At 36.8% G+C, this 15,536-nt stretch overlaps 2 protein-coding genes across 3 annotated transcripts in view; both read right to left on the reverse strand.

The window, feature by feature from the left end:
• Positions 1-15,536, reverse strand: part of LOC131427156 (phospholipid-transporting ATPase VD) — a 206,240-nt gene that overhangs the window by 60,643 nt on the left and 130,061 nt on the right. The window lies entirely within an intron of this gene.
• LOC131427158 (uncharacterized) lies at positions 1,069-12,991 on the reverse strand. The gene is made up of 3 exons (XM_058590119.1): positions 9,628-12,991; positions 8,296-9,573; positions 1,069-1,500 (listed from the first exon to the last, which is right to left on the reverse strand). Exons 1-3 carry the CDS (start codon positions 9,676-9,678, stop codon positions 1,321-1,323), a joined length of 1,509 nt encoding a protein of 502 aa, XP_058446102.1. The 5' UTR covers positions 9,679-12,991; the 3' UTR covers positions 1,069-1,320.

Genomic DNA, 15,536 nt, shown 5'->3' on the forward strand with positions numbered 1-15,536 from the left:
TCAGCAAACTGGTGATACTCCCGTTACCATAATTACAAACCACTATCGATAAATATGGCTGGCGAGAAAGCAAATATGATTGGAGCCATCATTTCTCCGTCCGCGAAGTGAACAACCTAGCGAATGTCATTATCAGCTTTTCATTCATTTTAATTTTCCTGTTATTGTCGTCGATTCTCGCCCGGAAAGGTTTCCACACGGCAGCAAACCATACGGCATCATACGCGTCAACCGAGTGTCGTGTGCGAACTAAGCAGCTTTACATGTACCGACATAAAACTCGACCAACCTCTTCCATGGTTATACAAACGTCACGTGACACTATGTACTGTCACTACTGACTGGGTGGAGTTTCGAGAATGCGTGGCACATGAAAAAGTGCACTGTCAAGGCTACGTTTATCTGACCGGTCTCACGGTCAAAATAGCGTACGACAATGTTGCATGCCGGTGCTTAGGTATTTCACGTGAGCACGCTCTTCGCGGTTGTAGATATGATTGGCGAAAGTCATGAAATACGTATCCTCTAGCAGTTCCATATGCGTCGTTATGCCAACTTCACAACAGGTATGTCGCTGTAATTTAATTTAAAAAAATCAGAGAATCGAAACAGAAAACAGACTGATTTCAAGCTCGTTCACGTGAATTTTAATGAAAAAGAATCACGTTTCCTTACAACATCTTCAAATACCACCTTTTTTTTGTTTTTTTCTTCTATGGTTCGATCACTATCAAATTCCTTTCCGCTGTTGCCGTTGAAATAACGTCAAATTTTTCGCATCATAACTCATCAATCATACTGTAATGATGGGAGGATTGACGGTTTTCGTTCTGAACGTTGCAACCTCAAGTACTTAAATGAACACGGTCGGTAAGAAGTGTAACGAATGTTCACTGGAATGTGAAGGGCGACCGAAATTATGTCATCACTCTTAAATTTCATACTCCGTTTGATTTATGGTCATAACGTTGTGTACTGCTTTGACAACCGACACGACCATTGAAAATCATAACTTGTCATCAGACACCGTGATCTGCACAGTGAAATTAGTACAAAATACGTGTGGACATTAGCTAACAGATTTTATTGGTTTAAACGTAACATAAGAGATGTCATAAAGTAGTTTATGCAGTAATTTTGTTTGATTGCTTTTATGTTGTATTTCGGACAGTGAATCGAAGCTGTCCTAAGAAAATTGGCAAAAAGTATAAATGGTCCATGATATATAGATAGGTACATATTTACAATTTCGATATGAAACTGAATAAAGATTTTATTGCTTGATTTCTCTTTTATTTATTCGTTGATATTCGAAATTTTTCAGCACTGCTTGAAAACATTAACAAAGTCCGTAGCCAACATGTTCCATCCGGCGTTGATCCTAGCTAGGCAATAACTGGATCGTCCAATCAGAAGATCGTAATCAGAAGCCAGCTGCACGTACATGTTGACCAGCTGTTGACCGAATGTTTGGATGATGCCACTCGATTGACTGAAGAACTGTAGAAAAGAGTATTGTGAAGTTCAAATGCCAGGATTTTAGTACTTCGATTGTTAGGAGAAAATTGAGATAAATGGAATGTTTTAAATGTCAATAGATTACAATTAAGCGATAAATTTGATGCATTAACCAAATTACGGAGTTTAATAATAATTTGAAGATGTAAAAGTTGGAATTGTTGACTCTTTCCTAGATTCGTTCCCGAAGGCGGAAATCCTATTCGATCACTTTTTGATGAAAAGTAATATACGAACAGGTCCGAAAACTGGTCAATTACTTTTTTTTTAGTAGGTAATTTCAATCTAAGTTTGTGCAAATCTGAAAAATCAACGGAATTTCCATTACGAAGCCTTTTGATAACTAATTTCAGATAACTAATTCAGCGACGGAAAGCAGAGCCCAGCATCGCTAAAATTATTAAATTTTAATCATCCGGAACCGGAAGTCGGATTTGAATAAATTTCAAGCCTATGAGAACATAAGATCTATTAAATCTTTCCAACAATCTTTAAGGGGCGGGTAGGGTCTAACACGTTTGAAAAATTATTTATTTTTTCCTTTGTATTTTCTTATAGCAAAACATTTTAAGAATATTCTTTGAAGTTTTCAAGCCTATCGGAACAAAACTCAGCAAGTTATGGGCCTTCGAATGACATAAAAACTTGACAAAACTTTTTTGAAATGTTTCATTATAATAAACTTTAAAAGAAAAAATATGATTTTTCAAAAATGTTGGACCCTACGGGCTCCCTGGGATAAGAAACTTTAAACTTTAAACGCGTTTAAAGTCCATGTCCATCGTCCTACAAAAACTACTGTACCAATTTTTTTTTAAATTTTGCACATACTTTCTTCATATAAAAAACCAGACCCAAACGTTTGCCTTTTCTTTGTTTGTTACTTTGGGAAGGTTTTACAGCTACAAAATAGCGGATTTTTTCGTGAAAAATCGTAGTTTTCACTTGAACAACCACCAAAAATTTAAAAAAATCAAGCGGAAACGTTGGGGTCTAGAATAACTTTTACTCTAACTATGCTGCATTGATTTATTCACTTCTGGTTAGTCTGCCCTGAGATGCAGTGGACACCGTAAATCATGATTTTTAAGAAGCGTCCTCAAAATTACCTCTTCACCGACTTATTTCTCAATAATTCTCCACGGAAAAAAAACAAAATGTTGTCCGAATGATGCTTTGTGTCATGCAAAAAACATAAATTTGTTTTGTTGGATGACAATTCTGAAAAAAAAATCGCAAAAATGATGATTTTCTTCATCGTTTAGACCCTACCCCTCTCTTAAATTAATTAAGTGCCGAATACATAAATGAACTGATGAATTCCAACAATTCATCAAAAAAGTTTGACAGATGGAAGCCGAAAAAAAGAAATTTTGAAAACACATTGCGAAATTCCTCGAACAAAAATTCCGAATTTTTTGGATATGGTTGAATCAATTTTAAGCAATCAACTAATGTTTGGAGTGCGTCAAAGTGATATTTACTAACGGCAACTGTATAGAAAGACACTGATAATAATGACAGCAAACCCAGAAGCAGCAAGTCATAAATACACAATCCGAAATATCACAAATAAACTCCGAAGGATTTATCTACGAGAATGTTAGCATTCTCATCAGTTCGCAGATAAACCGGAAACCGAACTGGAGGTCAAAAGCACAAAAGTAATGAAGATGGACAACGCATGGAAAGGTGGACGTTAGACAGTTTCCCGGGCGAAAGTTCTATGTGGCCACGGCTTGAGGAGAAGTCCCCAGCAGATATAAATGCTATTATACTTGGAAGTTTATTTAACATTTTCCAGTTTGGTAAACGAAATGCAGTTGCGGATAAAAAACTCAAATATTCGTTGCAGATGAATCCACGAATTTAACCAGCAAGATTTAGCTAGCTGCCACTGCAGTTGAGAGAAAGTTCCGTGGTTCGGCGACAATAGGGCGAAACAGATTGGAAAATCGTTAAGTAAACCAAAGTATTGGCATTACATTCCTTTTTGTGAAATTTCTCTTTTCTGTTTCAACAGACTTCGCAGCCGATACTTAGCGTACAGAATCTTTGCATGGGTAGTACTACGATCCTACTGACACTATGAATTCTTACAGGTCGGGACTCGAACATATGACACCTGGCTTGTAAGACCAGCGCCACATGCATTGAATCGCCTAACCGGGAAATTGTTAGGCGGGAGCTTCAGAGATGAAGAGTTGGTAGAGTAAAAGGTCACTTAGTTTGAAGAACAGAGTATGCAACAGATGACCCGAAGTATTACTGAAAAAGTCAATCTTTTAATCGAAATTAAAACGGAATAACAATGTGTTGGCGGCCAGTATGCCTTCTATTTGTTCGGTGTCAATAAGTGATTTGTAAGTAGCAAATACTTTACGTCTGCTCAGCGGGTTATGTTGAACCGTTAGGTGGCGTTAGCAGTTCAACATAAACTGCTGACGCACTGATGAGCTGAATGCGAAACGTAAAAATAGAAACTAGTCATGTGCATTTTAACACAAAACGGTACACATGAGGTACCGTACCCCATAATGCTAACAATGTGGATATTTCTTTACAGAAAGTGTATTGAAATACTCATTTTCACCGTTCAACTGTTTCATTTCAGTTAAACAATACCGAGAATTCACTCTGATGTCGTCACATTTCTTTTTTCTGTTTACATGTTCATATTTATTGTTTTATTACAATAGTGTCTTTTCAGGTTAGTTAATCAATTGGTTTTTGTTATGAAAGCTTGTCTTATTTTATTTTTAACACACAACATTCATCATCATCGTTACATATCATTTTTTGTCTCTTTTTAGTTTGCAGGTTAACAAACTGGTTTAAAAATGCTCCAATAGTTTTTTAACACCATCATTATTACAGTTTCGTTCGATACAGTCATAACCGCTTACGGGCGATATGATCCACACAAAACAACAATAAAGTGTAGTGAATGATAAAAAGATTTATAGATGAATAAACCTAACAAACATAACATTCCGGTATGAGCGCGACCAAGGTTGACTACAAGTGCTTTAGAATTAGATCTTGCGCCTGCAAAATATAAAATTTGCTTAAGCAACCAATGAACCTCGCTCTAAAGAAAGTGCAAGAAATTCAATTGAACAAAACTAATAATACAATGTACATTCATGTATATTTTTCAGCGACTTATCAAAGTTATGCAATTTTTATGCGAATTTTTCAGTTACACACTTCGCAGCCGAATTATATCGGCAACAGAAAATTTTACTGCTTATTCAGTAATTAACAAGCTCTTTTCCGAAAATCGTTAAAGTAATATGCTGATACCTCGGTAAAGCGCGTTCTTTTGCTGAAGTTTAGAAAAATATTATACTGAACGTGTCAGTAAACTGAGATTTTGAACAGCGACTTAGTTTTTACTGAAACTCGGTGAGACACTTATCATCTAATGTTTTCTTGCGATTTTTCCAAGCATCACGTCGGCATTCCTAGTGGAACTGGAAAACATATAAATTGGATGAAGGTAAAGAGATTTGTATATTTTGTGAAAAGATAGGTGAAATCGAAAACTATCTAATTTGCATATATACTTATAAATATCCGCTTATTTACAGGTAGAAGCGTTAAGGAACACTAGAAACAATTGTCTTTAGCCGTGATGTTTTTTTTTTTGGTGTTTGCGCTTTTTTTGTTTGCCGATTTGAAATGCCAAACTTAGCTTTTGTAATATTTATTTCATACAATAATAAAGAAAAATCCTTCTTTCTTTCGATTACTGATGACTCGGCAATTCATGATCCCATCCTGATAACTTTTTGCCGATCTGACAAAGAAATTTCTACTGACAAGTGCGACAATAATTGACATTTAACAAATTTCGGATTGCCAAGAATCTCAGTAATTATACATTTTGACGAGACGATTACCGAGCACTCGGCTGTGCCGAGATTCAGCAAGTAAATTTAAGTGTGTATATGCGGCTTTTTTATGCAAATTTTCAAAATTATGTGGAAGTTTTATGAGAATTATCAAAGTTTTTCGGTTTTCTTGTTTCGTATTACAAATGCGTGAAACGTCGACATTTAGTGTTATTTTGAAAACCTTTTATTCAAATTTGTTCTCGGAATAAAACCCGATCTCGACTTTGCACACATTTCTAAAACACTTGGCATAACAAATGTTCGATTTCAGAAATCTCTTCAAAGTCGATTTCGGAAATCTCACATACTAAATAAAATCGAAATAACACCAGATCCGCACGTATAATGAATTTTTAAGACAAAGCGACAAAAAAATGTGTTTCTTAGTTTTGCCTTCCTTTTTTTACATTCTACCAGAGGAGTCGGACTTAGGCAGCCGGACTCGGTTCCAATAGCAAATAGTAAAAGACCTTTATCACTACTTTCTGACATACCAGAGACTCGGGTGATTCGCATTGATCAGATGTATAAGTCCAACTCTTCTGGTAGAAGGTAAAAGTTAAGTTACTAAAAGATTTCTGCTTGTTTAAATGACCATATGTCACGTCTCACCTTTCCATTCTATATATGTTCACATCCTTGCTCTCCCTTTAGTACTATCATTCTATAATTTTCATTTCCTATTTCTAAGAAATGGTGATCTCTGGTTAGCTGAATGTCGCAATCTTCTAAAACAGACACGTCTCAATTCCGAGATTCTGGGAAAGTTGGAATGAGTCCAACATATTAAAACATATATTTCTCAAACCTAATCATCAAAAACTTTCATATTGGAAGGTTTTGGAGAACCTTTGACAAATTAGAAATCGCTATTTTGGATTTCTAAACGACCTAAAACATAAAAATTGAAATAATTTTGGTCGCATCCGGAAATAACAACATTATTAGGATTTGGAAACACATCGACAAACCAAAAGTCTTAATCATGAATTTTAAGAAAACTTCAGACATAATTTCCAACATTATTTCTGAAGCGTGTTGAAGAAGCTTCTATAATTATCTTTGTGACCCAATGTTTTATGTAATCTGTATCCATTTATAAACCTTCGATTTCATTCTTGAATAGAGATTTCAGAATAATGCAGTCTGAATTTTTTCTAATCAAGTTCTAGTTAAAAAATATTCATCTACAAATTTAAAATTACAAACGTTTAAAATTATTGCGAAAAAATTTTTCATGAGCAATTTTGGATTGATTGCAGCGGGTGGCAGTGCAGTAAAACTTCATTAAATTCAATGGAAACCGAATGTGAAACACACTGACGATCTCTCTACTGCAGTAAGCTTCAAACTCTGACACACACAACGTTCGCTGACGTACCGAACGAGCAGCATTCGGTTCTTCAATCGATTCTCTTCAAATCAGAGCTCAGTTTAACCACCGTCTGTTGATCTCTTGAAGTAACAAAATATCTCTTTCAATAGTGTGAGAGCTGCCTTCAAATGAGGTTCATGTAAAAATTCGAATTGTTTCAAGAGAATAGATGAAAGACAAACCAGATAACTGAAATATCAATTACAGAAAACACATAAATTAATAGTTTCCTTCAGTTTTCATTTTTAATACTTTACTCCATTTATAATTCTATTCATTCGAACTTGCTCACTACCAACAGCGAAGACAATGAAGCAGCTAGACTACTTGGCACTTGAAACTGAACAAGCAAAACCTCAAATGACTAGGTACGATTTTTCAACTGACGATGGATTCTGGGAGCTTCACTTGAAAATGGCTGCAAAAGTCATATGAATTAGTATCGACATGCTGACGGTCAGTGCCCATAAATTTAATTTTCATCTGATGTCATTCGATTGAAAATAAAATTTTACCGCACTGACAGGTGGGAAAATGTTATATTTGACATCTAAATCGCACACAGTGCAAAGTCGCCAACCCAGCGAACGAGTGAGGCAAATTCTCGGTTTCGCTTTTGAATCCACTCGCTGATATCTTACTGACATTGGCTGATCTAAAAATTTGACAGAGCAAGTTCGTGCTGAGTAGAACGGTGCATTATTTACAGCAGCATATCTACAGCAACTAATACAGAAGCGCAACTGTATGAATTTCGAAGAGCGAAGCGAATCTTGAAACAGTCGACTCTGATAGCCTACCTTCGGAATAAAAAGTTTTCGCCATGAGCAATGTAAACCTATCAACTAACAGCTGCTCAAAAACGCGTCTAAGATACTTGAAATCTGAGAATCTCCGGGAAAATTTAATGTGTTGAAAAACAATGAAATTGGTCGGTTATTTCATTTATAGCATTACATCTTCCGAACCAAAAATGTTCACCATAACCCTTTCCAATGATTGTTCAATGGTCTCGTAGTATTTTTTAAAGAAGAATAGATTTATCGGAAATCGTTGAGACTTCTCCGATAAAATTGAGCGGAGAAAAAGTGCGATTTGACAGATACACTCCGGTACCGGAAGTGTGTGCTATTTGATCTTCAAACTTGATAAGTTTGTATAAGTTAAAATTGGTTAAGTAATCTACGAGAAAGTTGAACGAAAAGTACGTTTTTCAACTAGCCTAAACTTGTTAAAATCAGTTTAGGCATCTCTGAGAAAATTGAGCGGAAAGACAAAAAAGTGCGTTTTGTCGGTTACGTCGCTTATACCACTATAACTTCGGAACCGGAAATGTGATAGTCAATTAGTTTTCAAATGAGCCTAAGCTTGTTGAAATCTGTTCTGCCATCTTCGAAAAAATTGAAAGGATCTTCGAAAAGTAGTGAGATATATAGTGAGTGATATTAGTGAGGTAACCCCAATCATCAAAGGGATATGAATATCCCCAAAATTTCTACTCACCGCCGTTATGCGGGCATCCGTTGCAATCCGCGTATTAACTGGACTGTTATTGTTCACACCGGTAAGCATTCCTTTCAGCATCTGCAAATAGTACAGCACATCCGTTTGTATGTTGGATGCCACTTTGACCTGAGCGTTGGTAGGTGTTGTGAAATCAAAAGCAGTCCCCGACAAGCAAGTTTTCATATCGGTTAGGGCATTCGAGTAACTGTTAACGAACGATTGAACTGTTGGTGTTCCGGCACATGCGATTCCGTTGGTCTTCTGAAGCATCAGCAGACTAACATTTTCGAATGACTGGGCACCGAAGCTCAGCATGTCGCTAGCCGAGTTCAATATTTGGTCACTAAGTTTTGTCTGGAAATAGTCCAATCTTTTGAGGATTGATGAGGTTTGATCTGTAGCATTGTTGATATAGCTATTCCTGAACATGGACACAGCACGAGAATCTGTATCTACTGAAGAACCAAGGTAAAGATCGGTGAACGCATTCATCAGTTTCGTGAAGGTATCGACCAAAGATTGTATCGGTTGGTAAAGAGAATTAGTTGATGAGCTGTAGGTGTCCGGAAGCGTTGACGTCGTTTGCCATGCTTGTCTGACGGTAGTGTCCAGAGTGGAATAGCTCGTACTCATAGTTGATATATATGTTCCGAGATTGGAGTTTGCTAGTGTTATCGTTTGTATGAAAAACTGAATGAAAGGAACAGTGGTAGTGCTTTCGAATTTACTTAATTGTCGGATACTGCCGGCAAAATCTGAAAGAAGTGTTTGTGGCAGAGTTGCAAATATAGTTGCGGGAGTTACGAAAACGGGATTGGCCGCACGGAGAACGAGTAACTTTGGATAGATATCCATATTCAATTTTTGAGAGATATTTTCTAGTGCAGATAATGTGTTACTCAAATCTGGCAGAGTACTGGAACTCAGTACCGATGTCCACAGAGTTCGATTATTCGATGAGATGAATGATATCGCGTTTGCAATAGTCGCATTGATGGTAGTAAAAAGTGTATCGATGTTCGTGGATTTGTCGATAGCTGCATTCTTGATGGCGTTGAACACTTGTGTCATTTGATTGGACAGCCCATTGAACGTATCGTAGAAGCTAGTTGACAAATCACTTAAGGTTATCGAATTGAACGTCACACTTGCTAAGCTGCTAACCGTCGAGCCGATCGAAAAGTATGTACTGTAGGAATTCACACTGGCAAGAAAAATATCGATCGACGGTGCGAAATACGACGATTCTTTTAGGCCGAAAAATGCAAACGATGGCTGAAAGAATGTCGATAAAGTAATTTTTCACTACTAACATTAGATAAAACTTACTTGAATCAATAGACTTAGAAAAAGTAGTCCGCACACGTTTTCTTTCTTCATTTCGTTAGAACTTTGAAACTACGACTGTACTGAGTTCGGAACGTGTTACATTTTGAGGAAGAGTCATTGTTATGGAATGGTTGCAATTGTGTAAATATCTTGTGTATCTTGTCTTATTTCGGGTGCATATAGATCATAGTGTGCATGTGTATGGAATAAAATGGTAAAAATCGATAGAAACTGAGTGAACTGTTATATGATGCAAAACATGTGAATCAGTTTTTTATGTATCTGATTTACAGAATTCAAAAAAATCTTCTTCATAGAAAATAGTCAAGTTTATGTACTGTACAGCAAAAGCTTAAGCCTCTGGAAACTAGAGATGGTCGGACCCGAAAGTATTTTTTTCCAAATCCGAACCCGACTCGTACCCGATGAAAACTGAAAATTTATCGGTACCCGACCCTAATCCGACAAATTTTCTATTCTGGACCCGAATCTGACCCGAACAATTTGCGCACGGGTCCGGGTCGGTTTTCGAATGCAAATGCCTTGAATTCGACGATCTCTACTGGAACCCAAAAAGAAACTACCGGCTAGAAATCATTTCAACATTAATTTCCTAGTGGAAATCGATCGCAGCTGGCCATGACAGGACATTTATTTGATGACTTCAATCTAACCGGCTAAGGTTAGTCGGTCGAATTGACTCGACGCGATTGGAATGAGTGTCCATTCAGCACATTCGTCCTAAACAGTCAAGATTTTACCAATTTTTTAGCCCGAACCTGACCCGTACCCGAAAGAATTTTTTTCCAAACTCGAACTCGATTCTTTCCCGATAAAAAAACGAAAATCTTCACCCGTATTAGACCTAAACAAGACGAAAATTTGTTTTTTAAGTCTGGACCTGATCAGATCCCGAGGAAATCGTTTGGGTTCAAATACCCGAGACCCAACCATTTTTAAAAGAAAATTTTTAAACGCAAACCCGATACGTACTAGTTTAAAATAAAATGTTTTATTTCAGTAAGCATTTCTTTGTTGAAAGTTACTAATTGACAATTGCAAAATATTCTACAATTTATCTCAATTGAAAAGGACGACACAAATAATTTCGAATGTAACAAATGTAGTCATTTAACTTTTGGTATCTCAAGGGTACCGGTTTGTGCTAAAAAGGGGCTATTATCTTTGTTCGGACAGGACCAGCCAAGATGCCGTGTGGAATCTGGCGGAAAAAACTTAACCAAGAATTGATCCACTGGGTTCCTGATCCCATGTCGTAAACGGCGACAATTGCAGGAGTTTCTTTTTTCCTTCAGTTATCAGATTTTTTCTACGTTTCACATCTGGTTATTCAATTATCTCTTCATTCAATAAAGAGTTTTGTTCAAAAATATTTTCTCATCATTTTACGACAATATGATCTCTCATCTATTTCCATCTAGCTTCTGAGTTTTATCCGTTTTTTGTCGTGAATACGACTTACTTTACTATGGGGCGCCTTTTCAAAATTTACCCTGTACAAGAATGGGCAGAACTTTATCGCGAATATCTTTTGATGTACTCAACCCAACAACATATTTTTTTCTACAAGCTATCGGAAATATGATCAGGAATTTGTGATTGAATTTTCAACAGCGTGAGATAACCATAAATAATTGAAAAATAACGTTTTCTAATACTTTTGGAAATAATGAGAAAAATTCATCAAGCTTGTTTGCCTTTTTCGCACCCGGACGACGGTTTTGAGATAGTCAAACACATATCAGTTCCGATTATCTACTGGAAGAGTATAAAAGGTAAACATTGATTGAAAATCGTTCATTTCTTCTAGTGCTTCAGACGGAAGTGGATGTCGAGGTGAAGCTCTCCCACTATCAATAAGAACAAACCAAGTATAATTCCTCAAATACTTAGGTCGTGCTTTGCTTTGGACTTCGATCGTCGGGAGCAGCAGTCGCCAGTAATGAGAGAAGACCTTTTGCGTGATACAAAGCCTCAAACGCTCAGGTAGGGCTCCCATTTGGACTTCGGTCGTCAGGAGGAGCAGACGGCAATGAAAGCGCAGACCTTTTGTGTGGTACAAATCCACAAACGCCCAGGTTGCAGAGCTAGTTTCCCTTCAAAGACGATCAATTACGTCATCCTGCTGCTGGTCGTTTGCATTGGAGCAAAATGCTAAATGCTCGAAATTTTATCTAAAGAACTATGAAGATTGCTTCTTTGCAATTCGGTAACTAAAACCATCAATCTAGTGCAAATCTGGAATAATTTGATTAGCTTTGTGAAATTTTTGTAGTGCAAGATTCACAACAGTGTCTAATATCGTTTATATCCAAACAGTGTTTAATATCTTAGAGGATTACAAAATTTTGCCCTTCTTAATAGTTTCTTTCACTGTATTATACAAATCCAAAATGAAATTATCGATATAGAAATTCTGTATGTTGTTATTAGAACTATAATTGAATACCCAAAGAATTATGCGAAATTTTCCTTCGCTATACTATTTACAGCCCATTTTCAACCAGTTGTAGTTTGTAGTAGAATTTTCTGCTGATTTGCTATATTTAAATGCATAGCATCGACTTAGAATAGATCCGAACTCAACTCGTCACTCTCCATTACGAACGCCTTCATAAAAGGTTTCTTTTAGAACCACAATTATTTTATCATAAAAAACTATACTGGTTATTTCGTAACATTTAATTGTATGTCAGAATGTTCAATGTAACTAATCTGTACTTGAGTTTAGGTGTATTGTTTCAAATTCTAGAAGTGAAAAAGGGGAAAGCTTGCACAATGAACACAATCGATCAACTAATTGATATTCGGAAGTATAAAGAAAGAGTGTCAGTTTTATTCGTATTCACGACATTCAGTTATGTCTCTGACATTACACACCCGTACTTTTTTCTTCCATGTAATTACTTGTTTTTAAACATTACAAATTGAATGATAAAAATCAACTATCGTGAAGATCCGTTAATAATACATTTAGAGGTGTTTTTTCACGCTTCAAATCTGATTTTCTCAGAAATGGTGACGAATATCAAAAAACCCAACTGACAATCTCTTAGAAAATTAGTTTAGATTATTCTGTGAAAATTTCAGAATGATTCATTGACTTTAGCGGTCGGGTAAGTCTTTTTCTGAAGGAAGAATTGTATAGCTGAAAACGCCGTATTTCAACTTGCTTATTGAATATCACGCTTTCAAAAGCATGGATCAAAAATCTATCCTGACAATGTCTAGATAATTTAATTTAGATGCGATTAGTGCATTTAAACATATGTGTTGTCGCGATAAAAATGAAGTGAGTGTTATTTCTGTGAAGGTAAGTCGATTTCTATGGCGGCACCCTTTTTTCTGCTCCAGTTTCCGAATCATCAGAAAGAAATAAAATCGGCTCAGCAAGGCTGCCAAACAAGCAGTAGCTTTATTGGATGCAGACACATTTCATACAAACTTGGAACCGAATATACCGAAGAGTCATTTTGTACATATGCGAGAGATCATGGAGAGAAATGTAATACGCAGAGCGAGACACGTGGTTATACGCGACCTACTGGCCTCTGCCATAAATAACATAGATCGGTGTGTTATTAAATAAATAGTAGTAAAATGCTACTCCGATAGATTTAAAGTACATACATAAAAATATTACTAACCATTTTTCGCGCTATATTAAATAGTGAAAATAGTGAATAATCCAGACGCACGTGAAGTCTGTTGACCTTTTTTGGTGATTTGAAATATTTTTATATAATAATTATTTCATGTACATTATCTGTTAAATAGAACTTTCGGACAATGTTGCTCGAATATCAAAAATACAACGAATGTCTATGATCATCGCTCGCTTTCCTTCGCCTTTGTTCGATAATCGTTCTGGTATTCGGACTTGTCCGTATATTCGGGCGCGAACGAAGCCGACGCTGCTTCGTTACTTGCACGAATATCTATTCCTTGCAGTTGTTACTCGCATTGGACATACCCCCGAATGACTTAACGCGAATATCGAACGAATATTCATACAGCGATCATCGCCAAACCTAATTCGCGATGATCGTTCGTGCTGTCTTTGAAACATGCAAATTAAGATGTTTCCCCCCGCACTATTACCATAGTCTTATGTGTATGTGATGAACCATATTCCAGTATTCTCCCATTACTGCTTTCGAACGAGATATGATGAATTTATTAGATGAAAAATGCTTCGCGAAGAATGGAAACCAACGATCTTCGCCGTGACGTTATTCGAACCAATTCGAAGAATAAAATAAATGAACGAATGACAAACGAATGTATAAAACGAACATGCACGATGTATACCAGCAGCGAAGAATGGATTAGTATATTCGGGTTCTCTACGATTATAGCTTATTCCTTTTGCACCCTTTTCTCTTTCGAGCAGTGAATAGTTCAACGTTGTTCGAGACTGGCATATTCGAAGGCAGTATAATCACAGCAAGGATGCGTGAATGAATTAGTTACACGAAGAATATTTGCAACATTGCTTTCGGATATTTTGTATAAATCCCATTCACTCGTTTATATTGTAGCAGGCAGTTTCATTTAGTACAAAATTAAGGAAATTTTCATTTGTTCCTCGATAGCATTTAAAATTTCCCCTCAGTTTCCACGAATAAGAATCCGGGACTTCAATATCGGATATTGTTGAAACGTTCACTCGGGAAGTCCATGAGTTTTGTGGTGCTTCCGAGCATCACGAACCCGAAACACACTAAGTCGCGCGCGAATATTACTAAAAACCTGAAACATATTAAGTTGCGTGCGAATACGTTACTGAAATTTATACAAACAAATACGCTACTCCCACGACACTTGTGGAGTGCGCAGTAGTATATACGACCTCTAGTAACATCAAGTGTTAGACTAACATCCCTTCCCATTCCTTTGACGATCTACGTTTGGGCCTGGCCGGCGCTGGTACTGATCAATGAGTTCTGGGGTTCCCAGAAGGTGTACATTGAAGGATGATTTACCAGTCCAAGAACTGATCATCTAAAAATTCTCTGTACACTTTCAGTTAATCCCGATCACTCAATTAGTGAACAGTTTAGAGCGTAAGGTTGACACCTGACACCTTAGATGCATGTTTTCCACGAGCTTTTCTGCATGCCAAATTTTACCAACTGCGCGAGAGAGATGGTTGTATATCGGTGCTCCGCACAAAATTGATACTGTTTCCCAACCAGATACGCTTTACTAGAAACTGCACCCAAAAAGTTACTTCTTCCGAGAGGATCGTTTTTGACAAATGGTGAACCTAGTCCTTTTTTGTTCAATTGTGGCGTTTTCATATGGGTTACGCAAAGGCATTGCCGCTTGGCTTTTAGCGAAGACATTTTAGCCCTCACATTTTACGAACAAATCGTGACATACTTTTTTGCGAGCATAACGCTCTCATGCGAGTCCGCATCGAACCTCGTACATACAAGTAGGTGAGAGAAATGTCAAATTCGTACGTACCAAAATAGCAGCACTGCGCACCTATACATTTGACATGATATGTTCAATTTAATGCCGTCCGATGACGTAGCTGAAATGAAAAGTGATTTCTCTCCAAGTTTACAAGTATGCAGGGTATTCCAAGTTTACAAGTATACAGTGTTGGTGAAATCGAATTCGCTTGATCTGGTTTATGTTGTCATGAATTTGTTTTAACTGGCCAGTTTAACCTTGTCGTCACGCAGGAGAATAGCTCGGTTATTTCGAAATCACTGCTTTGTCACTTCGTCGAGTTTCCTGAATGTTTTTTGTCTCTTCGTACCATTTTTTGTTAATCCTTAAAGTGAGGAACATAATGTATACAGGTAAAATCGATCATTCTATTCTTATGATTATTGTTCAATGTAGGGCCGTATATAAGAAAAAATCGTAGGTGT

Source organism: Malaya genurostris, chromosome 2 (assembly GCF_030247185.1).
Source record: "Malaya genurostris strain Urasoe2022 chromosome 2, Malgen_1.1, whole genome shotgun sequence".
Taxonomy (NCBI): Eukaryota; Metazoa; Arthropoda; class Insecta; order Diptera; family Culicidae; genus Malaya; species Malaya genurostris.

Bases quoted from the DNA above. Each gene is read 5' to 3' on its own strand.
- LOC131427158 (XM_058590119.1), bottom strand. From the start codon at position 9,678: ATGAAGAAAGAAAACGTGTGCGGACTACTTTTTCTAAGTCTATTGATT. The intron at 9,574-9,627 runs GTAAGTTTTATC...ACATTCTTTCAG, and splicing joins TTCTAAGTCTATTGATTCAA to CCATCGTTTGCATTTTTCGG. The intron at 1,501-8,295 runs GTGAGTAGAAAT...TCTTTTCTACAG, and splicing joins CGGATGCCCGCATAACGGCG to TTCTTCAGTCAATCGAGTGG.